The sequence below is a fragment of the Panthera tigris genome, chromosome B4 (genome assembly GCF_018350195.1).
Source record: "Panthera tigris isolate Pti1 chromosome B4, P.tigris_Pti1_mat1.1, whole genome shotgun sequence".
Lineage (NCBI taxonomy): Eukaryota > Metazoa > Chordata > Mammalia > Carnivora > Felidae > Panthera > Panthera tigris.
The window spans coordinates 75,642,852-75,667,029 of NC_056666.1; the positions used below are offsets into that span (position 1 = coordinate 75,642,852).

At 57.1% G+C, this 24,178-nt stretch overlaps 1 protein-coding gene across 2 annotated transcripts; it reads left to right on the forward strand.

Annotated features, from left to right (window-relative positions):
* The first annotated feature begins 6,715 nt into the window (after positions 1-6,715).
* KCNH3 (potassium voltage-gated channel subfamily H member 3) lies at positions 6,716-24,170 on the forward strand. Of its 2 annotated transcripts, XR_006219932.1 has the most exons (16): positions 6,716-7,193; positions 8,735-8,968; positions 9,456-9,590; positions 10,364-10,497; positions 10,938-11,181; positions 11,571-11,728; positions 11,814-12,021; positions 15,860-16,141; positions 16,437-16,636; positions 17,086-17,335; positions 20,604-20,821; positions 21,583-21,914; positions 22,292-22,398; positions 22,636-22,769; positions 23,033-23,109; positions 23,231-23,242. XR_006219932.1 is itself a non-coding variant. In XM_007072983.3 (15 exons), the coding sequence occupies exons 1-15, from the start codon at positions 7,118-7,120 to the stop codon at positions 23,825-23,827; spliced, it is 3,252 nt and encodes a 1,083-aa protein (XP_007073045.2). In that variant the 5' UTR covers positions 6,717-7,117; the 3' UTR covers positions 23,828-24,170. The 2 variants fall into 2 exon arrangements, 1 of the variants encoding a protein (XP_007073045.2); XM_007072983.3 differs by lacking the exon at positions 22,636-22,769 and having other exon boundaries at positions 6,717-7,193; positions 23,231-24,170.
* The last annotated feature ends 8 nt before the right edge of the window (positions 24,171-24,178 follow it).

Sequence of the window (24,178 nt, forward strand, 5' to 3'; positions counted from 1 at the left end):
TCAGTGTCTTGCCCTTTTCGCAGCCTAAACATAGGACTGAAACTTCAGGTGGTTTAGCACTGTCAGTTGTATACCACTTGAGAGAGAAAATTTAAATTAGCGTGGCTTCATTAGGAACACCAAATACTTCGTAGGCCCCTTATTTATGGCAATTTTTAAAATTCATTTTTTGAAAAAGTTGTATGGTTTTTTCTTTTTAACCTTTAAAAAGGATACATGATGGAAATCTAAAAATCCTCTCCTACCTGGTCTCACTCCTGAGAAGAAATCACTGATAAGTTTCTTATATATCTTTCCACAAATTTTCCAAATCCAAACATGCAAATATGTATTTTTCTTTCATTTACATAAATGGGGATCATATTATGCATACTCCTCTATAGCTTGCTTTTCTCACTTGTCCTCTTTTTATAGCTAGTATTTGTTTTAAGAAAATCAATATATGTAAATGGTAAAAAGGAAAAAATCTATAAGCAGTTCAAAAGGTTATATGGTAAAAAATAAGCCTCCACCCCACTCTGGACTATTTGTCCCTTCCCCAGAGGCAGCCACTGTTAAGTTTCTTGTGGACCCTTCTGGAGATCTTCTATATTAGCACACATACCTCATAAGAATATACACCACTTAGATCTCTTTCCATGTCAGTACTCATAAATATACCTTGTTCTTTCTGTGGTTGCACAGTATCCCATTGTATAAACTCATCATAATTAGTTTAACCAGTCTTTAATGATAGTTTTCAGTTTTTAAGTATTGCTGAAATGAGCATCTTATACATATATCATTTCTTAGTTGTGAGAGTATATCTATTGGGCAGATTCCTAGGATGGAATTGCTGGGCCATATGGTTATTGGTAAGTTCTCTTAAAGATGCTTGGATTTATACTCTCACCAACTGTGCTTTGTACAGTTGCTGAGCTGGAAGCTAAGGAGAGGTAAAGATAAGTAAAATACAGCCCTTCATGGGCTGATAAACTAGTCGGGGCAACTGACGCATTGAATAAAACAATACTAGGTAGTGTCGCATGAAAGAGCCATCCTGTCTGGTATGAGTAAAACGGAAGAAGCACTATGCTAAGGCCTGGGTCCTCGGCTTACAGTAGGACTATACCAAGGGGTGGTCAGGCCTTTTGTTCAGTGGTTTATAGGTAGGGTGACCTCACATTTCAGAATCCCAACCCAGGGTACAGTCATATGATGATGTATGTGTTGGGAAGAGCAAGATAAACTGTTTTAGGTTGGAGGTGACCTGGAAAACCCAGCATGCATGGTTAATCAGTCTGTGAACTGACCTATACTTATTGGTTATCAGTGAAGTAATGACTTGTTACCTACTGGAAATTCTGCCATTTGACCTAACAAAATGAAGATTTGTCTTGCCTACTTTACAGGATTCATCCCACCTTCTTGTCCCACCTAGTAGGGGTTGTATCCATGAGGTAGCATACTTCATGGAAGAAAAAGTCGTTCAAATCAGCACATATTATGAGGTCACCAACCAAGGAGCCGTTTCATCACTGTTTTAGCCAGTTCAGAGTACCAGACCATAATCCTGGTAGCCAGAAGAAGGGAACTTTTAAATCAATCAAGTTTGACTTCGGTTGCATGAGCCACCCAAGCACGTTGTTTCCTTCGAACATTGAGGCACCTACTGTGTGCTGGGAACTATGCTGAGTTCTGAGGCATAGACAAATGATTCCAGCTCTTTCTTCAGCCACTTGGCAGGTGAAGGAAACAGAGCTCTCAGCTCTTCCTTAAACTCTTGGAAGCCATGCGTGGTGGCTACGCAGTATGGTAAGGTGGAAACACCCTGGACTTTTGAGACATACACTTGGATTTTAATTCTGGCTTCAGTTAGGTAGCTCTGTGTCCAACTGACCTTGGGCAAATAACATTTTTGAACCGCTTCCTGAACTGTAAAGTGGACACAGTGGCAACTACTCCATGGATGGGTGAGAGGAGGTATCTAGCCAGGTGCTGCACAACAGTACCCTGGTGTCTAAGCTAACCTGTGACAAGTTGAACTTACCATAATTCTTCTGCTTTTCTGTCTCTCCTGCCCCGTTAAAAAGTGTATAAAAGACTTCCCCTATTTCCAGACAGACAGACTTATTAACCAAAAAAATAATGCCTCAGTTATCCTATTCCTTCTGTAGGTTTTCTCCTGAGCGCGTATCCCTCCAGCATGGTGAGCTCTGTGCCCTCTTGTCTGTCTGCCATACATGTCGGAAAAGCACACCCTCATCCCCAGTTTCTGAGCTCCTGGGCGGGGTAGGCCAGAGGCTGATGGCGTTCACGTGGGTAAACAGTCACCCTTGCAGCAGCGTGCAGGAGTGAGGCTGAAGCTGGGGTTTCCCAGGGGAGAGTCAGGGAGCGTTATTTCCACCCAGGTGCTGAGGCAGCTTTGTCACCTACTTTGCTCCTTAACCAAGGGGGAAACATTATCTGAAGATCTTTCTGGGTGAGGAAACTCACCCACCGTCACTACCACCAGCGCAACTGTTCTCCAGCCCACCCGCCCCTTCACTGCCGTCAAAACAGCAGGAACAAATACCACCCACTCTGATTCCTCAGGGAAAAGTCAGGTCTCCTTTTTATGTCTCTCTTCAACTTAACCCAGTTAGGCTTTCCCTGTAACTGGATTTCAAACAAATCCGTTTTCTGGTGTTGCTAGAACACACAGATTGAGATTGAGATTTCTCATAGTCACTCCCCTGCCTGCCACAGGCAGGACTGCAGTGGGTTCCCCTCCCCGCAGGGCTGATGGGGCTCCCCGCGGTTTGTGGTTCGTGGTTCGTGGTTCGAGGTCCGGGTTGCCAGGCACTGTGGGCACTCGCTATAGGTCACTATCTGACCTCCCGTCAAAATGACCATACCGTCCCCTTTGAATAGGCTGTTTACCAAAGGACAGGATAAAGCACCCCAGCAAGATGGCACAGTGACAAACTCCTGTCGACCCAGTCAAATCATGATTCGCATCTGGTTCCTCCACTTCCTAGCCATATGATCCACAACAGTTTGCAGATCTGTAAGTAAAACCATGTATCTTCCAGGATTCCCTTGTTGGAAAATGTATTGTGGTTTACTCAACAATAGCTAGGATCCTCCACTAACAGAAAAGGAATGACCTAGAATGACACAGCCAAGGAGTGGCCAAGTAGTGGAGGCCTTGAAGTTTTCCAGAATGTTTGTTTGTTCTGAGATGGCGAACCTTCAGTGAGGCTTCACCCTGCGCTCATTTCTGCATTCCCAGGGCAAGCACTTAGGAGGACTGATAACAATCCCAACCACTTAGTTCATCTCACTCAACAATCCTTTAAGGAAAGATCATTTCACAAATGAAGGAACTGATGCTCTTGGAGATTAACACACACCCCCACCCCACTCCTATTGGCACCCAAGGTCATCAGTGGAAGAGCTAGAATTCAAATCCAGACTGGTCTGACTTGAAAGGCTAAGATTCCCATCGCTCACCACAGCCGTAGAAGCAGAACCTGCACCATTGGCTGAGAGAGCAAGGCTGGAAACAGACCTGGGGACCTCCAGAAAGGAGGAAGAGAGTGGGAAGAGGGGAGGAGAAGGGAGGGGCCCCTGGGCTCTGTTCCTCGACAGCCACCTGCTCTCACCCCCTGCACACAGTGACTCTGCCTGCGCTCTGGGGGGCAGGGTGCTTTTTCCATCTTTTGTGTCTTGAGTGGTTTTTCCCTTGCTTCACTCTTCTCTCTCTCTTAGTTCCTTTTGTAGATAATACTCCCACAGGCCTCCCACGGCAGCTCCAAAATGCAGGCTCCCGAGTTTCTTCTTTTTGACAATGGCTTTGAGCTGTCTCTGAACAGGGCTCCCCCTCAACCTTCCCCTCCCTGTGACTTGCCACCGTGGCCCAATAATGGGTCAAGAGTTGGGGGAATGAGAGAGGAAAGGGGCTTTACGGTGCTCCCTGACCTCCCAGTACCCTGTTCACTTCTCAGCTCCTCCCCAACCCCCATTCTCTGGTTTCCTAAATGTGAGTCCCTGCCCCTCAGATAATAAACATTTACATGATGCAAATGTCACACACTGTTCTGTATTGGGGCTGGGGGGGTGAGGGAGGTGTGGAAGGAGGAGGCATGGAATTTGTTAGTGTTAGCTGAGGGGAAGACCTGAGGGACAAGGTGAAGTGAAAGAGGGAAGAGAGCAGGAGGCTCTATGCCTGAAAATTTGCCTCTGGGCTGAAGGGGCATCTTAAACCCGCTCAGTTCAGAGGAAGGACTTGGGCAGTGGCTGCAACCCCCACCCCATATTCACATTCCCACAAATTCTTTGAAGGGCAGTGGGGAAAGGGATTTAAAGACCAAAACATTATTGTTTCATTCTGGGATAAGAAGAGTGATCATAACATTCAATAAAGGTTAGTATATTTTCTAGTATTGGGGGGACTAGGGCGCCAAAATAGGCTGGAGTTGCAGGAGGAGGCAGTGCATCTTAGAAATTTAGCCCCTCTGCTTCAGCACGGTGCTTGGCACCCAATGCTCAATAAATGTAAACTACTAATTCTTTCGGGGCACCCCCACATGCCATCTACTGCCTGCTCACACCGACCCAAGGTGTCTGGTTTGGGTTTGTCTTAATGTCCAAACCACTGTCTTTAATAACCAAGACCAGCCCAGGCTGAAAAGCTGGAAGCCCGAAAGCCTAAACACCTGGCACTTACACCAGGCGACTGGAAGGCCACCTGGATCTGATTTACAACCCAGATAACCGGTCCCCAGCTAACCTTAAGCTCTTTCTGGGTCCTCGGTGGGGACGGCTGTGCTGCAATGAGGCAGACTCTGGACCTGGGTTTGGAAGATTGTCATGGTTGGAACCTTAGTTCTGCCAGTTACCAGCTCGGTTACTGTGAGCAAACCTCTCTCCCTCTCCCATTCTTTCTCTGTCTCTCTTCCTCTGTTTCATTTGTGAGTGGAGTGTAAGTAGCATCTACCTTATTTCATAGGGGTTCTATGAGATTCAAAATCAGATAATAAACATTTACATGATGCAAATGTCACACACTGTTCTAAGTCCTTTACTCATTTAATCTTCCTAACAACCCTCTGAGGTCGTTATTATTTATTATCTCCATTTCACAAAGGAGAAAATTGGGTCCCGAATGAAAATCACGTAGCAAGTGGCAGGACTATAGTCAAACCAAGTTGTGTGCTTTCAACCACCCCCTGGTCTGGTCTCCAAGCGAGCGGACTCCTACCAAACAGCACCCTCTCCTAGCAGAATGCTTGAACTTGGCGTGGAGGGTGTGATGATGGGCTGGAGGAGGGCTGACTTTGCTTGTGGAGGTGGGCGTGGGGAACAGGTTCCTTGGGGTCTTTCTTCCTGGGAGCGGGATTCCAGGATTCAGAGGACCTGGGGAGGAGGACGCTTCCTCCCTTTCCTCCTAAAGCACCAGCTCATTTAAATACAGGTGCCTGGGGCTTTGGCCCGTGTCGCTGACGAGGGGTGGGTGGAGCGGGCGACACTCCTTTCTTTCCGAGGCTGGTGGCTGTGGCTGTGTTTCTTTGAGGGGCGGGGGTGCTGGGCCTCCCGCTTCACCCGTTGGGGAACAAATTGCTGCTTTGGCCCCGGCGGCTCCTCTGGGCGCGGGCGGTAGCCGCGCTCGCTGGCAAATCGTGGGAGGGAGGAGGAGCGGCGCTGGCAGAGCGAGCCGGGGGGACCGACGCAGCGCGGAGACAAGCTACAGACTGCCGCCCCGGCCCCGCTCCGCTCGGCCCCGCCCGGCCCCTCCTCCCACCCTCTCACGGGAGGGGGTCCCTGCAGCCACCGCTCCCCCCGCAGCGCAGAGCCCGCTACTCTGGGACTCGAGGAGTTGGGGCAGCGTTGGCCGGGTCCTTCTCACTCCCCGCTCGCTCGCTCGCCAGGGATCCGCACGCACGAGGCTAAGAAGTTCTCCCAGTGTCTGACGTCCTACCCGTCCGCTGTATTTGCAACCTGACCCTCGGGAGCTGCCTGAGAGGCAAAAGGTGACAAAGAGTAGAAATATCCCACACCCTTTCCATACACACACCCACCACCACCACCGGCACTCACCGAGAGCGTCTCAACCTTACTTCCAGGGCTACCCACCCTCCCGTTTCCTGATAGCTCCTGTCTGCAGCTGCACCTCCCAGTGACGAGGGTCAAGTTGAGGCTGACAAAGGCTTGGATGCCCAGAAGCTGCGTTTAGACACCCTCCACCCCATCTCCTTTTAGACTTTCCCGTACAGTTGGGGTCCCTCTGCCTGCCTTCCCCACCTCCCACCACCGCCCAGCCCCCTTTCCCTTTACATTTTTTCCTCGGGGAAAGCGTCTTCTAAAACACAGACCCCCCCCCCCGCCCTCCCCGCGCACCCCCCCCCCCGCCGGAGTTCTCCTCTGGTCGCTCCGGGGGAGGAGAGTCTGCGAGGCTCTGTGCGAACCCCCATGCTGCAGAGAAAGACGCCTCGCCCCTGCGCTGAGTCAGCCCGAGCGGGACCAGGCGCTCGCCGGTCTTCTCCGAGGGGCGGGCGGGAGGGCTTGGGGCGGCTCGGGCAGCAGGCTCAGCGGGGGTAGGGGGGCCGCCGCCTCCCCTGCCCCCACCGAGGTCCCAAGGGGAGGGGATCCCTAGGCGGGAGGCCTGTCCCTTTAAGGAGGCGGCCCTGCCTGGGTGTGCCCGTCTCCATGGTTACCCCGGTGCAGGCGGCGGGCGCCGGAGGAAGGGAGGGAGGCTGCCTCCTCTCCCCGACAGACCGCGGGAGCTGCGGGGACCCGGCGCCGAGCGGAGCCCGAGCGGGAGCCGACCCGCAGCCGAAACGGGAGCCGCTGCCGCTGCTGCCGCCGCCGCGAGCGGAAGGTGCGGAGAACGCGGCGAGCGCCGAGTCTGGAGCCCGGCATTCGTGGGCGGCCAGGACGCGAGAGGCCGCGCGCCATGCTCCGGGCCCCGACGGCGGGGACGCCCCCTCGCGCACCGGCTGCTGGCCGGGCCTGCGAACCCGGGGTGGGTTTCAGCCTCCGACGGCTGCGCTAGGGGGCGCGGGGCCCGGTGGGGGGCGGCCGAGCTGGGCGCCCTCCCCCGGCGCTGAGCCCCCGCGCCCCGGAGGGATGGGGCAGGCGGCCACGGCCGCCTAAGATGCCGGCCATGCGGGGACTCCTGGCGCCGCAGAACACCTTCCTGGACACCATCGCCACGCGCTTCGACGGCACGCGTGAGTCTGACCTTCACTCCACTGGCTCCCAGAGAAGCCGTTCCCTGCCAGGGTTCCCGCACGTCCCGCTCCCCGACATCTCAGCCTGGCTCCTTCCTGTTCTCACCCTCTGTCCCCAACGCCCTGATTGTAGCGGGGACCACCATCTCCTTCCAGACGCCGTTTCCCAAAAGGTCCAGGGTCAACTTTACACGAGGCTGGGCAAGACGGCCAGAAGTCTCAGGGTTTGGGGCCCCGGATTCTATTTGTTTGCTAGAGATCGAACCCCTACCTAGTCAATCTAACCCACCCTGTTCCTGAGTCTGGCGCTATCCCACCGACTAACATAGAAGTGGAGGGGCGGGGTGGGGGGTGAGGGAGAGGAGCGGTGCTCAGGGACAGCCGGAGGGTTCAAAAATCAGATTTAGGAAAAAGATTTGCAAAGGAGGTAGAGTAGGCGGGATTTGGGAGCGCACTGTTTGTCCAAGCTCACCTCACCGCCTAAACTCACCAGCCTAAACCCAAAGGACCCCTCTAGACCCCCAAAGATAGGTTTGGGTATTCCTACCAAGATTGGGGAAGTTTGGAGTAGGCGACCAGAGCTTCTGGATCCTGGGTTTCCAGGGCTCTGAGCACAGGGAAAGTCGTGAAAACCCCCTCCCTCCTTCTCCTGCTCCCTCACACTCACCCCCAGTGGGGCTTCCCAGCTCTCTGCTTGGCACACTTCATGGTCTTGCAGTTCCTGATAGGTGGTGGGAGCCCATCACTGAGCAGCCCCCTGCCCCAATACACACACACACACACACACACACACACACACACACACACACACACACACACTGGCTTCTCCATCCTGCAGCCTGCTGATTCAGTGCCCCCACTCCCCAATACATTGTTGGCTTCAGGCAGTGCTGTGCAGCTACCATGCTTACACCCCCATTTTTGATCACATTCACTAATTCCTGAGCCCCGTCAGGCAGCTGGGGTTCAAAAAAGTGCAGGCTGAATGGTGGCCTGGACCGCCTCCCATCCAGGTGGGTTCCAGTGAGAGGAGCCAGACAGCCATGAATGGACCTGGCAGAGGTATGAGTGGGGCTGTGGCTGCCTAGGACTGGTTGTGCAGCCCTCTTTGGGCATCCCAGCCCTACCCTATACCCCAAGCTGCTCAGGACTCGGTCCAGAGGGCACAGTTCCCACACAGGGCCGCATTCACCAACCTCGGTGTTGATTCCTGAATATACACATACACACGTGGCTAGGAGTGGACGCTTGCAGGGCACTGGTACACAGGTGACACACTGATTCCTGTTTATAAACCACACCTGCCTGCCCTAACCCCCAGCCACACACACACACACACACACACACACACACACACACACACGCGCGCGCACACACACACACGCACACACATACACACACACACACACACACACACACACACACACAGAATTCTTGGGTTTCGTGACACCCACCCTTTGGTTGCAGGCATTTAGGAAAGAGGGGTGGTAGACCCTGTGCCCCTCTACCCCATGCCTCCTCTGAGAGGTGCTCTCTTGCAGACAGTAACTTCGTGCTGGGCAATGCCCAGGTGGCGGGGCTCTTCCCCGTGGTCTACTGCTCTGATGGCTTCTGCGACCTCACGGGTTTCTCCCGGGCCGAGGTCATGCAGCGGGGCTGCGCCTGCTCCTTCCTCTATGGGCCAGACACCAGTGAGCTTGTCCGCCAACAGATCCGCAAGGCGCTGGATGAGCACAAGGAGTTCAAGGCTGAGCTGATCCTGTACCGGAAGAGCGGTGAGGGGCCACCTGGCCAGCCCACCTCACTTTTGAGGCCTCACCCAGCCTGGCACCCACCCCATCCACTGCCCTTGTGTTCCATCCCCATCTTCTCCATCTCCCCATCCCATCCTGTCTTCCCACATCCCCTTACTTTCCCCGCCCCATCCACTGTCCCTTGGCTTCTCTCTTCCATCCCCACCTCAGCCTCAGTCTCCACTCAATTTCCGATCTTGAGTTTCCCAATTAAGCGGAAAAATGTCCCGGTCTCAGTAGGACAGGTCTATGAACACACATGTCTGATGGTCATCTCTGCTCTCCTTTGCCTTCCCCCACCCTCTCTGTTCCATCCAGCCCTGTCCTAAATGGAGCCAGGCCGCCGCTCCACTCCCAGAAAAGCCCCCATCCTGCTTGTGTCTTGGGGGGGGCGGGGTGGCAGTGGAACCTCTGTCACCTCGGGCAAGGTGGAGAACAGGAGCTAGGCTAAGTCTGTCTTTGTGCCCAGGGCTCCCATTCTGGTGTCTCCTCGATGTGATACCCATAAAGAATGAGAAAGGGGAGGTGGCCCTCTTCCTGGTCTCTCACAAGGATATCAGTGACACCAAGAACCGAGGGGGCCCTGACAATTGGAAGGAGACAGGTGGGTGCCCGTGGGGCTGTTGATTTTAGCTGCTGTGGGTGGGGCCTTGGCACCCAGCTTGGGCTCACGGGTCCCCCCACCCTCTTGCACTCACTGAGTCCCACTTTGCTGGGTGAGAGGCCTGTGCTGCTCTCATCTCCACATGCCCAGATATGGAACGCTTGTTTCCAAAGAGACCAGTTGAGACAAAGTTGGGAGTTTTGAAGTCAACTTTACTAAGAAACGGAAAGCAAACAAACTCTGCTAGTGCCCGCAAAGTACCATTTTCGGACCAATTAGTGGGGCCCAGTGCAGACCCACTTGGTACCTTTCCCTCACACAGAGCTGACTGGGAGTCCCATCCAAAGCCCTCTTTTAGTCCCTGGGACCTTTCCCCTCTTGTATCCTCCAAGGACCGGGGAGGCCTTACGGCCAGCTCACAAGGCTGTCACTGGGGGCAGCTGGGGATGCTAGGGGTACTCTCCATCCCCCCTACCCACCCCCCAGCCCTGGGAACCACCTCCCCACTCCTGTCTCAGGCCTTTCCCTATGGAGATCCTCTCCAGCCTTTGCCTTAATCCAGACCTCCTTCTCCTGCAAGTTGGCATGGGGAAGAGTGTCTGTAAGTGCCCCTGGAAGTAAGGATGCTGGAGCCCCCAACTCTAAACAGACTAACCAGTCAATGAGTCAGACTGGCCCAGGTCATGGGCCAGCAACTGGTGTCCTCCACACAAGACCCTAGCTAGGGGGTGTGGGCACTCCCCCCACCATCCTCACAGGCCCCTCTTTTGCAGGTGGTGGCCGGCGCCGATATGGCCGGGCAGGAGCCAAAGGCTTCAATGCCAACCGGCGGCGGAGCCGGGCTGTGCTCTACCACCTGTCTGGGCACCTGCAGAAGCAGCCCAAGGGCAAGCACAAGCTCAATAAGGTGGATTGCGCATAAGGGTGTGTGTTTGGGGGGCAGGGCACCATAGGGGCAGGCTGAGGAGATGGAGGAGGGGAACTAAGCCCAGCACAGAGAGGATGTCCAGGGGACCACCCAGGCCCCACCAGCACTTTGGGGTTGTGACTGAGGGAGGGAATGTCAGATGCCTGATCCATCAAAGATAGAGTCTTGGCCCTGGAGTCAGATGGGACTTGGATCAATGTCGGCTCTTCCCCTAAACGGCTGTGTGCCCTCAGCTAAGTCAGTGGGCTCTCTGATCCTCAGTCTTTTGATCTGTAACATGAGGGCTCTAATGCCCGTGTCAGAGGTTGCTTTGAGTATGCAGGGAGAGAAAGGAGGTGGCTGCCTGTCCCAGACCCTATCCAACTCAGCTTCTATAAATTTCCTGTCCTCCCTGGCTGGACCTGCCCTTCCCCCCTCAGGGGGTGTTTGGGGAGAAGCCAAACTTGCCTGAGTACAAAGTAGCAGCCATCCGAAAGTCACCCTTCATCCTGCTGCACTGTGGGGCACTGAGGGCCACTTGGGACGGCTTCATCCTGCTTGCCACCCTCTACGTGGCTGTCACCGTGCCCTACAGCGTGTGTGTGAGCACAGCCCGGGAGCCCAGCGCCGCCCGCAGTGCCCCCAGCGTCTGTGATCTGGCTGTGGAGGTCCTCTTCATTCTTGGTACGTGTGCCCTGTGCCTCCCACCCCACCCCATGCCGGGCACCCCTCGGGCTTTGATGGGGATAGTCTGCATGGCTTCCTGTGCCTGCTGACAAGTGTCCCCCACGCCCTCCCCCTGTTTGTGACCTGTGGGCTTTGAAATCAAACCTAGGTTCCAAACATACCTCTACTGCTAATGGGTTATATGACCCTGAGCTGATGATAGCCTCTCCAAGTCTCAGTTTCTCCCTCCATCAAGTGGGCATAACAGTATCCACCCTTTAGAGTTCTGTATGAACTACGATGGTAGGGGGCCCCAGGCCATGTCAGATACCCAGTAAAGTGTCAATGCCCAGTAAGGTGTGGCCCCTCCGTTACCCCATGCTGAGTCCCACCCCGACTTCTTGCAGACATCGTGCTGAATTTCCGCACCACGTTTGTGTCCAAGTCAGGCCAGGTGGTATTTGCCCCAAAGTCCATTTGCCTCCACTATGTCACCACTTGGTTCCTGCTGGATGTCATCGCGGCGCTGCCCTTTGACCTGCTACATGCCTTCAAGGTCAACGTGGTCAGTGTGGCTGGATTGGGTGGGCTTTGGGGCAGGGCTGGCAGGGCCGGCCCTGGGGTGACCTCCCTGTCTCCCCCCACCTCAGTACTTTGGGGCCCACCTGCTGAAGACGGTGCGGCTGCTGCGGCTGCTGCGGCTGCTCCCGCGGCTGGACCGCTACTCGCAGTACAGTGCTGTGGTGCTCACCCTGCTCATGGCTGTGTTCGCCCTGCTCGCCCACTGGGTGGCCTGCGTCTGGTTCTACATCGGCCAGCTGGAGATCGAGAGCAGTGCCTCGGAGCTGCCGGAGATCGGTACCAGAGGCTTCCGGCGAGCGGTGGGGGGGAGGGGAGAGTGTGTGTGTACATATGTAACAGAGGAATATGTCTGCTCGAGTGTGTGTGTGTCAGGGAAATGTGAGTCCACGGGTGTGTTTGTGAGCTGATATGGGGGGTCAGGGATGTGTGCAAGTCTGCATGTGTATCCGGGGCATACATGCAAGTAGGTGTGTGTTTGTGAGAAGAATGTGGGGGCTGGTGTGTGTGTGTGTGTGTGTGTGTGTGTGTGTGTGCACACGTGCACACAGGTGTGACTGTGACAGAGCCACTACCTTGAGGTAGGCCTGTTCTTCAGCAGCCAGGCATAGTGGAGAAAGCCTGGCGGGCTGCCCGGGGGAGTCCTACTCACCCATCATGCCCTCCTTGTGGCCTTAGCCTTTGTCACATTCTTCAGGCCTCTGCCCAGCTGAGAATCAACCCTTCTCAGGAGAAGGCCGTGCAGGGAGCCACTGCCCTCCTGGGTACCTCTGGTGCCTGGTGCTTTTGCACCACCCTCTCGGAATCCCGCCCCCCACACCTTGCCCTCTAAGGCCTTTCCCCACTCTTGTTATATGCAGGCCCATCCCTCTCAGCTGCTTCTCTGCCCTCCCCCAGGCCTAAAATGCAGCCTTTCTCTCTGCTCCGCTGGTGTACTCACTCTCCTTCACTTCACCTCTACTTCCACTCCTCCCTCTGCTCGCCTCCCACTCACATCTTAACTCCTGCCAGGAAGGCTCCCACCCCCACCTCTCCACCCAAAATGGTACCCGGCAGGTTGCAGTGACCTCCTAGGGCCAAACCCGCATCCCCTTGAAGTCCCTGTGGCACCTGACTCTGCTAACCACACCCGTTTGAACTTCTCTACCCCTCTGCCCTGAGCAATGAGGCCCTCCGTCAGCCTCCTCCGCCCTGGCCCTGTCTCCTCCCCTCACCTTGTCCCCTGTCATTCCATGGTGCCACTACACCAGCTCAACCTCCATCCTTCCTGTAACTCTGAACCATTCTGTTTCAGCCAGTTCTAACTCTTCATACCCTGAGGCTCCAAAACCCAACACACCTTCTCCCTCCCTTACCCTCCAGCCCTCTGGTGGCTTCCCAGGAACTGGCCTGTAGTGCTTGTTCCAGTCCATGGGCAGCAGGCCAGCTGCTCAGATGGCCTTGCATGACCATCTGCTCCTTGGTGGGGTCACCAGGAGTCCAGCTGGGCCTTAGAAACGTGCTCCGATCAGTTCCCAGGGCCAAGGAGGCTCTTGCAAATCCTCTCTCCCTTGCCAAGCCCGCGGAGACTGGTGTGTGGCCCAGAGGCCCACTTGGATATTCCCCAAAGCTCTAGTTGCCGAGCATACAGAATCGGGCTGCTGCAGGCAGTGTCAGCTCCTTGGCACCTGCCCTTCCCAGAGGGAGGCTGTGATGGAGGCGGACAGGGCGACACGGTCAGTGGGCCAGGAGATAGATAATAGTGATGCAAAGCCCTGATCCCAAAGTGGGCTGAGACACCATATCCCCAGGTCAGTTTGCGCCCAAATAGGGCCACTCTTGAGTCTCCGGTCCCTGTGGCTCCTTTGTTCTGACCACCTCACAGAGGCTGCTCAGCTGATGGGAAGAATATCTTTGGCTCTTGGAGGGGCTCTGAGTCCCGCCATGGAGAACATGGGCAAGTGGAGGGCTGGCTGTTTTGCAGATATTCATATTAATTCTTGCACCCTAAGTTCTGGAGTAATTTCATTCTATTTTGGGCTGGTACTAGCTCACATTAGGGGAGTTTCCAAGTCCTTCTTCACATCATCTTCCCCTTCTTGTTTCTCCAGAGAAGCGACTCCCCAGCTGGGTCACAGCCACACCCAGACCTCCCAGAGTCCAGCCCCAGAAGGGATTTCTGGAGGGGAAGTGGCGCCCCCTCCTGGTCTGGCTCTGGTGGGAGGTCCCTGCCCCCGGCTTCCCTGCCTGGGTTCTGCCTTGCTGTGGGTGGTATAGACACAGGGTTCCTTCCCCCTATTCCCGTTAGCCCCATAGAGACAGGCTGCATTTTCAAAAGATTGTACTAAATGCTGAGGGAGATCACTCGGGGCATTTCTCAACGAAAGCCACTGGCCTCCGGAACAGCTTCCCCGCACCACCAGCTCCAGGAGCTGCCAATGCCCCATGGCCAAGACAGAGAGGACAGTCCCCTCTGGAACCTTCCCCTCATCCTCCTGCTTCTCACCCCTTGCCGCCCACTCTCCTTACCTGGAACTGGCTTCAACTCGGGCCCAGCTGAAGAGCGACTGACGAGCTTGGCACGCTCCCGCGAATCCTTGCAGCACACGTCGAGTCACAGGAGAGCAAGTCCTCACCTTGGCTCAGGCCTTGACACATCTGTATGAACCGCACACTCCAGCTAAGCTGAGCGACTGCTTGCACGTGTCACCATCCCTAGGGATGGCCCAATATGTCCTTCCCTAGATCGGGAACAACCTTCTCTCAGTTTCTCTGAGTCAAAACTCTAGCCATCCTTGGAGACCAAACACCAATGTCCTCTCTTCTAGGGAGCCCTCTAGCCCTAACCCATAGCATGTCAGTTTGAGCCCCATCACATGGCCCTCGGGTGTTGTGCATGAGGCACATGTTTGTGAGATCGCTGAATAAACAGGTCTGGGGGTGAGGAGGGGCATAGAGATGGCAGGGAGAGTGTGGAGCAGGGACGCTGGGTGTGTCAAGGTGGGAGGGGCAGAGCGCACGTGGAGAGGTGAGGTCCATTGCAGCCACAGACCCTGAGCCCCCTCTCTGCACCTGCCTTCTGTGTCTCCACCCTAGATCAGCCCTCTCTCCCTTGCTCCCCGTGACCCCCAGTTCTGCCAGGATCCCTGGGACCTCTGTGGACCCCAGGAACCCCCATCCAACACCCTAGAGTTCCCACAAGCTTCCAGCTGGGCTCAGAGTGACTGTGGGTAGCCAGAGCTCCTGAGAGAGCCCAGTACTCAGCTCCACCTCCTGCCAAGTCCAAGCCAGAGAGTGTGGGATTGATGGGGGGAACTGGGGCACTCTCAGCTTCTGCCCAGTGTCCCAGGCTGACCCATGTCTGCATGTGTGCTCAGGAGCCTCTGTGTGTGCACAGGTGCCTGCCTGCTTGTGGCCTTTGAGTGTGCTTACCTGTGTGCTCGTGTTCGCCTCGCCTACCTGGCTGTCTGAGTGCAAGCACCTGTGTGCCCTTGTCTCTCTCCCAAGTGCGCTCAGGCTTTTCCTGTGTTGAGTGGTTGTGGCTGTGCACCTGTGAATGTGCTCATACGTGTGTGTCCTCATCCTCTCAACTGCAGAGCACGTCTGTGGCCTTGATGGTGCGTATGCACGCGTCCACGGTGTGCTTGAGAATGCGAACATGGGGTTGGGTGGTTTGTGTGGTCATGGGAGGGGTGAGGGGGAAGCAGCCTTTGGGAGCAGGTGAGCCCAGAGAAAGAGCAAGAGGAGTCTGGGTGGACAGGGCAGAGGAGGTGGCCTCACCTCTCCGTCCCTGGGAACAAGACTGGCCGGTGCGGGCCCTGTGCTCCTCCAGCCGGCCCGTTGGCTGGGATCAGTGGCAGCCACGGGAGAGAGGGTGCAATGCGCCTTGCTCCCTTCTCGGCACCAGCAGACGCCGGCTGGAGAGACGACAGCCTCGTCCTCACGTGCTTGTCTTGGTCAGGGTTGAGGGGGTGGACAGGGTGTGCTGGACCGGCAGAGGAGGAAAGTGGTGGGAAGACATGGGGGGGGTGGTCTGCATCCACATGGCCCCCGCCCCGGGGGAAGCAGTGGGCACACGTGCGCCTGTGGTGTGGCAGTGCCGTCCCACTTGCTTAGGTGTGCCCTGTCCCCTCCCCAGGCTGGCTGCAGGAGCTGGCCCGCCGACTCGAGACCCCCTACTACCTGGTGGGCCGCAGCCCTGTGGCAGGGAACAGCTCCGGCCAGAACGACAACTGTAGCAGCGTCAGCGGGGAGGCCAACAGGACAGGGCTGGAGCTCCTGGGCGGCCCCTCGCTACGCAGCGCCTACATCACCTCCCTCTACTTCGCGCTCAGCAGCCTCACCAGCGTGGGCTTCGGCAACGTGTCCGCCAACACGGACACCGAGAAGATCTTCTCCATCTGCACCATGCTCATTGGCGGTGAGGCCTGCTGCTCTCCCTGTCCTGGGCCCACTCTCAGACTTGTGGCTCCAGGTGGCCCCAACTCCCCGCCTCCCCCCAGGGCCCCAAGGTCCTTCTCAGAGGTTCTTCTGCTTTGGGGGACTTAAGGAACACAGAGCCAGGGCCAGGGGAGTCCCATGTGGCTGCAGGACTCCCTGCCACACAGCGGCCCGTGTCTTGCCTAGGAGACTTGGATGGTGGGAGGGAGGACAGATGTGTCCAGCGTGGTGTCAGGCCGGGCCTGGAGGTGACCCCCTCTCGCCACCCTCCCCAGCCCTGATGCACGCGGTGGTGTTTGGGAACGTGACGGCCATCATCCAGCGCATGTACGCCCGCCGCTTTCTGTACCACAGCCGCACCCGTGACCTCCGAGACTACATCCGCATCCACCGCATCCCCAAGCCCCTCAAGCAGCGCATGCTCGAGTACTTCCAGGCGACGTGGGCTGTGAACAACGGTATCGACACCACTGAGGTGCGCGGGCCTCCAGGGCTGGCCCTTCCAGCCTTTGCTCCTTCCAGGAGTATGCGCTTGGCCTAAAATTCCCAGGAGTGGGCTGGGGGGCAAGGAACACAAAATTCTGGCTTCTGCTCCCCAGGAGTGGGCAGTAGCATGGGGCAGAGCGCAGTCAAAAAGCCTTGAAGGCCTTTCTCCGCCCTTGTTAGGCCTGGAGGCTCTGCTCACCGACATCCGGCTCTGGGCCTGGAGGAGGAAAGCCAAGCAGCTCACGGTGGGCTAAAGTGATGGGAGGGGGGCAGAGGCAGCCTCCCGCACTGCCGGTACAGGCTACAGGCACGGAGCCTCAGGTCCCTCCCACACTTCCCCTTGCTCCTAAGGCCAGTGGGATGGATGTAAAGAGGGCTGGCTGGAGGCTGCCTTGCATTCTGCCACCACTAACCTCCCCACCTGCTTCCCCCCTGCAGCTGCTGCAGAGCCTCCCAGACGAGCTTCGCGCAGACATCGCCATGCACTTGCACAAGGAGGTTCTGCAGCTGCCTCTGTTTGAGGCTGCAAGCCGTGGCTGCCTGCGGGCACTGTCCCTGGCCCTGCGTCCCGCCTTCTGCACGCCTGGCGAGTACCTCATCCACCAAGGGGACGCTCTCCAGGCCCTCTACTTTGTCTGCTCCGGCTCCATGGAGGTGCTCAAGGGCGGCACCGTACTTGCCATCCTAGGTTTGTGAGGGCAGGAGAGGAAGCGGGGGTTTTGGGGGAGGTGGGTGGAACCAGGGCCCCATCAGCAGAAACGTGGACAGGGGGCACAGGCAAAGCCACCCGCGGAGAAACAGCCAGGACGGAGTCAGGAGAAGCCATGGCGCAAAGCTCCAAGCAGACAAAGCTCAAAGCAGACCCAGTGACCACTGGGTGGCAACACAAGGAGGTGTTCAAGGCTCCCTGAGTGAGTGGAGGACCACCAGCCTGCAGCCTATGAGGGGATGGGAGGGATCAGCAGTTCCTGCCAAGGAGAAAAATCCAATGCTAGGCATGGCAGTGTTGGAGAGAGTGCTTAGGCAGGGCTGCAAGAAGGGAATGAGAGCTGTTCTTGTGGGGCCCCTCCACCAGGTCAGGGGAGAGGGGGGTTGTGCTTTCCTAGGGCTGGTCACAGAGCAGGCCCAGGGCCCCAGCGGGCAACAGCAGGGCTCGGACTCTGCCTATATACTTCCCTTCTTGGCAAAAGAAAGAGGTGGAAATGGGTCGAGTCCCTGGACAAGGAAGAAGAGATTGCAGTTGTGGGATGGACGTCAGAATAATGCTGATCCCAAGGGTCTCACTGCGGGGCTGGCCCTTAGGTGTTTCAGCTCACACAAACCTCACAAAACCCCTGGCAGAGGCACTGGTGTCGTGCCTGTTCTGCACGGAAGGAGCAGGAGGCTTGGAGAGGTTCATGAATTGGCTGGTGGGGTTAGAACCTAGTCTGCCAACCCTAAGGCTTCAAACACTGTGCTTTCAGGAGCTCTGATCAAGGGAGCGCCGTGTCCCCAAGGAAGGGCACGATTTCAGGATGACAGGCTGTACACACCGGGCTTTAGGAAGGCACACGCAAAGCATTCCTGGAAACACAGAGCTGAGGGTGTCCGTGGCTGTGGGAGGCTCCCAGCAGCGACCCCAGCAGGCAGGAACTCTGTGACCTGTTTGGGTAATGGAGGGCCTCACAACAGGGGATGGAAGGGAGGTGAACCCTCGGCCAAATGCTTGTAGACTCACCGTGGGGGTGGCTGACGCCTGGAGGGGCTGAGGTTTGTCACCAACCTGGAGAATTAAGAAGACTAGATGCCCAGAAGCTACTGTGCGTCCCTCCCCGCTCCCCCGAGGAGGATGATCTACCAACAGGAAAAAGAAATACCATCAAGGGGGTCTTGGAGGTAAGAGAGGTGAGAGGCTGCCACACCTTTCACCTTGAGTCTTCTGGGAGTTTGGCTTCCCGACCTAGATGCCTTTTATGCCAGGACTCCCAGTAAACGGAATTATGGTCCCTCACATATGGCTGGCAGTCCTTGAGAAATGCTGGAGAAGTGGAGAGATTCGGAAGGGCAAACAGACAGATTTTGACAATTGCAGACTGGTCAAGACTGACGAGCGGATTATTAAACAGATGGTTTTCATCTCGGAGCCGAGGAAGCAGTGTGGCTGGGAGCTGGCATTGGTCCTGTAAGAACGTCTCCTCACTGCTGCCACGCACCAGGTTGCAGAATAATCCTGTTCACTATTAAGACGAGCCTCAAGAATGTCCGCCACCTTCACCTCACTGCCTGCGTCCCCAGCACTGGAGCTTTTGCCACCTTTGATCCATCCTGTGCCTGCACACACATTCCAGAGGAATTGTTTCCTCTGTTGACTTGATGGCTCCGGGTGCCCTGATGTATGCCTGGTTCCCCACAACCTGGTTTTCTGCTTTGCCTTCACTCCTGCCCCCGCCTGCCTCCTTCGCTGGACATCCAGGGGCCTTCTGCCTGCTGCTGGCAGCTGAGGCTCACCGTGCAGCTCGTGGCGTCAATTCTGGCCCCTACCTCTGCGTATGAGCTAACAGCTAAGCACACACAGTCGGTTGTGGGGGAAGGAGGCAAGAGAAGAGAAGTGGGCTGGGTGACAGTACCAGGAAGACCTGAGGGGGCTGGAACGCTGAGCTGGAGGTTCTGGCTGCAATGCCGGCCTGGAGGGCAGTCTCTGGTCTGAGACTGATGGCATGGAGGCTCTGTCATTGGTCTTGTCCTATTTCTCAATTCTATCTCACCTCTTGGATGAAGACAAAAAATACACACTTCTCTTACTTCCAGATGACACACAGGAGAGAGAGCTCATTCATCAGATGAGCACATTGAGATCCAAACAGCTCTCAGAAGGAACCAGAAGGATGGCCCGAAACCAAGAAAATACAATTTAACAGCAATGCTTTCTACACTTAAGTTTGAGCAAAAGTCCGTGAACATTTACAGGAGCTGCTAAGCTCAGTCCTGCTGGCAGCACGAGCCAGCCCACGGTGGAGGGTGGCAGTGATCCATCTTCTTCCTTGAGGGTAAGGAAACGCTTTCCAATCTTGCGAACTCCGGCAGTGGGCTGAGCTGCCTTGTGAAGGCGGCTAGTGCTCTGCCTACGGCAGGCCGGCCGTCTCTGTTGGGAACGATCTACAGGGGACTCTTGTCCAGAGGGAGAGAAAGGAAACGAACTTTGATCGTCTCTGTGTCAGTCACTTTACCTACACTAACTCGCTTACTCCTCACATGTCCGTGATTGGAGGCACCCTAGTTCACTGATTGTAAGATGCACATTTTCCCCCTATAATTTAACATCTCTGAGATTGGGATACGGACTCTAATTGATGCCATTTTACAATTGCTGTCAGCCAGGTGGCAGTCCCAGCTGGGTGGTGGGAAAATCCTACATTGACACCTTCTGGTAAGATCAAGAAAGCACCAGGACCCAGTTCAGTACAAAATCCGTCCCGCAAGAACCAGGGTTCAGGGAGATGAAGAAGCGTGGCTGCCTGACCTCTTCACTGTGCCGTGCTGGCCACTAACCTGCTGGCTCCTGGATGAGCCCCACCTGAATCACCTGTGAGGCTTGAAAGATACCGGATTGTGGGGTCTCCTGCAGATGTTATAGGTAGAGATGGGGCCCGGGCTCCGATCTACAGACAGCCTCGGAACCACCAGAATTGTTGACCGCTCGTTAATCTCAGAGCTAAACTTCAGGTGTGTTTCAGGACAGTGGCTTCCATCCCGGAAGTGCTTGAGCTCCTGGGCCTCAGTGCTTTTCACTCCAAGTCTGTCTGAGGAGCCGGAGAGATAAGGAGCGGGGGTCGGCGGGAGCCTGGGCCCCTCTGCCCGTCTGGGTCTTGGCTCCGAAGGCCCCACTCCCCTCACAAGGGAAGCTCAGCTGCCTCTGCTGGACCCTCTGTGCGTGGGCTGAGGGGCAGGGCTTGCTGACCTCTACTTCCGCTTCCCAGGGAAGGGTGATCTGATTGGCTGTGAGCTGCCCCGGCGGGAACAGGTGGTCAAGGCCAATGCTGATGTAAAGGGGCTGACCTACTGCGTCCTGCAGTGTCTCCAGCTGACTGGGCTGCACGAGAGCCTCGCACTGTACCCCGAGTTTGCCCCACGCTTCAGCCGGGGCCTCCGAGGGGAGCTCAGCTACAACCTGGGTGCCGGCGGAGGCCCCGCAGAGGTGAGGGCACCGGGAATGTGTGCGGAGGGGGCTGGGGTGGTGGCTGGTGAAGTGGGCACAGGCTGGGGTTGGGGGAGGAGCCGTGTGAGCGCCTGGCCTGGTGTTAACACCCCCACACGTTGTGGGGGGTCTACACTCTCCCGTCTCCTGCCCCTTCATACCCACGCTGTCCTTTAGAGCCCAGTCCAGCCGTGCTCCGCCAGCCCTGCCGGCTCTCCCCGGCCCGCCCAAGACGGCCTGGCCTGGTCCACAGCGGAGTCTTAAGGGATGGAGGCTGAGGCCACACGTGAGGGATGGGGCCCCTGGGCAGGGCCGGGCACTAGTCCTCCAGGCTGCCTCGGAAGAGAGCCCTGCGGCTCTCCCTGCTTCCTCACCATGAGAGATGACTGCTCTGAGGGGCTTCGAATTTTCCTGGCTTCTACCACTAGTTCTAAACCAGTTTTTAGCACTGTGTTCTCCCGGATAGTTCGGTTAGCCTGAGGGACCAGGTAGAGGGGTGATGTATCCACATTTGGCTAGAATTTTGAAGGGCAGCAAATTCCTCCAGGGCTTGGTGGCTTTGTGGTGGCAGCAGAAGAGCAGTCCCCCACCCACCTCCTTTCACCGCCACGAGTAACAGCCTCTGCCTCCGAGGGTGGGAGATCTTGGGCATCCAGTTTAACAAAGATGGCTCCTTCTAGGGAGATGAGGTCACGGGGGGCAGGTGACTGGGACACGGTAGGGGTTATCCAGGCTGGTTCCCTGTGCCCCACTGTCCCCAGGCAGACACCAGCTCCTTGAGTGGTGACAACACCCTTATGTCCACACTGGAGGAGAAGGAGACGGATGGGGAGCAGGGCCCCGCGGCCTCACCGGCCCCAGCGGACGAGCCTTCCAGCCCCCTGCTGTCCCCCGGCTGCACATCCTCCTCTTCCGCTGCTAAGTTGCTATCCCCACGGCGAACCGCGCCCCGGCCCAGGCTAAGGAGCAGAGGACGGCCGGGCAGGGCAGGAGCTTCACAGGCTGAGGCCGGCCCCTCTGTTCACCCTCGAAGCCTAGAGGGTTTGCAGTTGCCCTCTGTACCGTGGAATGTACCCCCGGATCTGAGCCCCAGGTAAGCAGGCCCTGGGCCCCTGTGATCTGGCAAAGATGGTGGCGATAGCCCTGGGGTCCAGCCAGGCACATTCCTCCCCTGGGTGTCCATCCTTCCATCCTAACCGGTCCCAGCCTCCTCCACGAAGCCTTCCTGGACTCCACCTTCCTGCGGCCCCTCCCTAACCGTTTGGTCCATGGCCATTTACTGCTCAGAATTCCCGCTGTGTCCTGTTGCTCACGCTTGGACCCCCCGGCAAAACTGCAAGCTCCTAGGGAAAGGGACCACGTGTTACCTTTCCTGGGCCCCGAACTCCAGGGAGCTCCTGTGTGTGGACACTAGGGCACCACAGTGGTTGCCCGTGGATTGATTTGTTGTCCTGGCACCCGTGTCCATAGGGTAGTAGATGGCATTGAGGATGGCTGTGGCTCCGACCAGCCCAAGTTCTCTTTCCGTGTGGGGCAGCCTGGCCCGGAATGCAGCAGCAGCCCCTCCCCTGGACCAGGTACTGAGGCCCGCTCCGAGGTTGGGGGGTGGGGGGGCGGCGGCAGGTGGGCAGGGCTGCCTCTCTGCCCTGCGCACCCCTGAGAAACCAGCGGGGTAAAGACTTCTTGCCTCTTGTCCTTCCCAGCCTGCATGGTTTGGGCATTTTGGTGGTTAAGACCAGCACTTTGGTGGTCGGGAAGGGGTTTGGATCCCTGCGGTCAGCTCTCCAGCAGCAAGATCTCGGTTCTCGCTCCAGCTTCTGGTCTGCAGTACGGTTGTCGTGCATGTTAAAGAAGATAATGTTGCTAAGACCCTGGGGAGGATAGAGGGCTAAGGGGGAAGCAGAATTGAAAGTGGTCCCCAGGCCACGCAGCCCCGAGAGCGGACCAGGTAATGAGCTCCTGGGAGCGGTCGTTGTGTCTGGAGGACAGGCGCAGAGGGCAGCGTCCTGAGGGGGAAAGTGTGGGGCAGCGTGCCCAAGGGCTCCTTGCGGTTTGGGCAGAATTCGGCAACTGGGGCAAGGCTGGAAGTGGCCGTGGCTGGCATCAGGCCCTGCCAGGCCAGTGTGGTCTGTGCTAACTGGGGCAGAGGCCTGGACCCCATGCCTGGCCTCTTCCTGGTGCTGGCTGGTAACCCTAGTCTACTCTTTGCAGAAAACGGCCTGCTCACTGTCCCCCTCGGGCCCAGTGAGGCAAGGAACACAGACACACTGGACAAGCTGCGGCAGGCGGTGGGTGAGGGGCAAAGTGGAGGTGGGGAGGGGAGCCGAGGGGAGGGGGGCGGGCGCTGCTGTTGTGTGAGGTCCAGACTCCTCTCTAACCTCGCCCTCTTTCCTGCCTCGCTCCCTAAAGGTGACAGAGCTGTCTGAGCAGGTGCTGCAGATGCGGGAGGGTCTGCAGTCACTTCGCCAGGCTGTGCAGCAAGTCCTGGCGCCCCACGGGGAGGGTCCTTGCCTTCGGGCATCGGGAGAGGGGCCGTGCCTAGCCGGCACCTCTGGGCTCCTGCAGCCTCTGTGTGTGGACACTGGGACATCCTCGTACTGCCTGCAGCCCCCAGCTGCCTCTGTCTTGAGTGGGACCTGGCCCCACCCTCGTCCAGGGCCCCCTCCCCTCGTAGCACCCTGGCCCTGGGGCCCCCCGGCCTCTCAGAGTTCCCCTTGGCCTCGAGCCACAGCTTTCTGGACCCCCACCTCTGACTCAGAGCCCCCGGCCTCAGCAGAGCTCTGCCCCGAGCCCAGTACCCCTGGCTCACCGGCCCCCGAGGAAGGGGCTAGGACTGGGCCCCCGGAACCCACTAACCAGGCCGAGGCTGCAAGTACTGGAGAGCCCCCGCCAGGGTCAGGGGGCCTGGCCTTGCCCTGGGAACCCCATAGCCTGGAGATGGTGCTTATCGGCTGCCACGGCTCTGGCACAGTCCAGTGGACCCAGGAAGAAGGCACGGGGGTCTGACTGCCAGCCCCAGAACCCAGTGTTGCCAGACACGCTGCCGTCTGCTGCTCTGCCCGAACTCGGGGCGGCAGAGAGTGGCAGCCGCTCCCCAGGACTCTGCTGGTCCCCGGCTCAGGGCAGGGAGCCTGAGACTTAAAGAGGGCCCGGCCCCTGACTCTCTGAGTGGGCTGGCGCTTCAGGGGCAGGCCCCAAGCTGGGAATCTTGGTGCCCCGCCTCAGCCTGCTCTCTGACCTGTCTCTGTCTGCAGGATGGAGGACAGGCCTGAGGCCGAGGGATTCTGCCATCCCCTGCATGTGTCCCTGCCTCACCAGTCCCATTTTTTATATTAAAAAATATATATAATAAAAAGA

Coding starts and splice junctions, on each gene's coding strand:
- KCNH3 (XM_007072983.3), top strand. CDS start 7,118: ATGCCGGCCATGCGGGGACTCCTGGCGCCGCAGAACACCTTCCTGGAC. Junction 16,142..16,436: donor CTGCACCATGCTCATTGGCG/GTGAGGCCTGCT, acceptor CACCCTCCCCAG/CCCTGATGCACGCGGTGGTG. Junction 17,336..20,603: donor CACCGTACTTGCCATCCTAG/GTTTGTGAGGGC, acceptor TCCGCTTCCCAG/GGAAGGGTGATCTGATTGGC.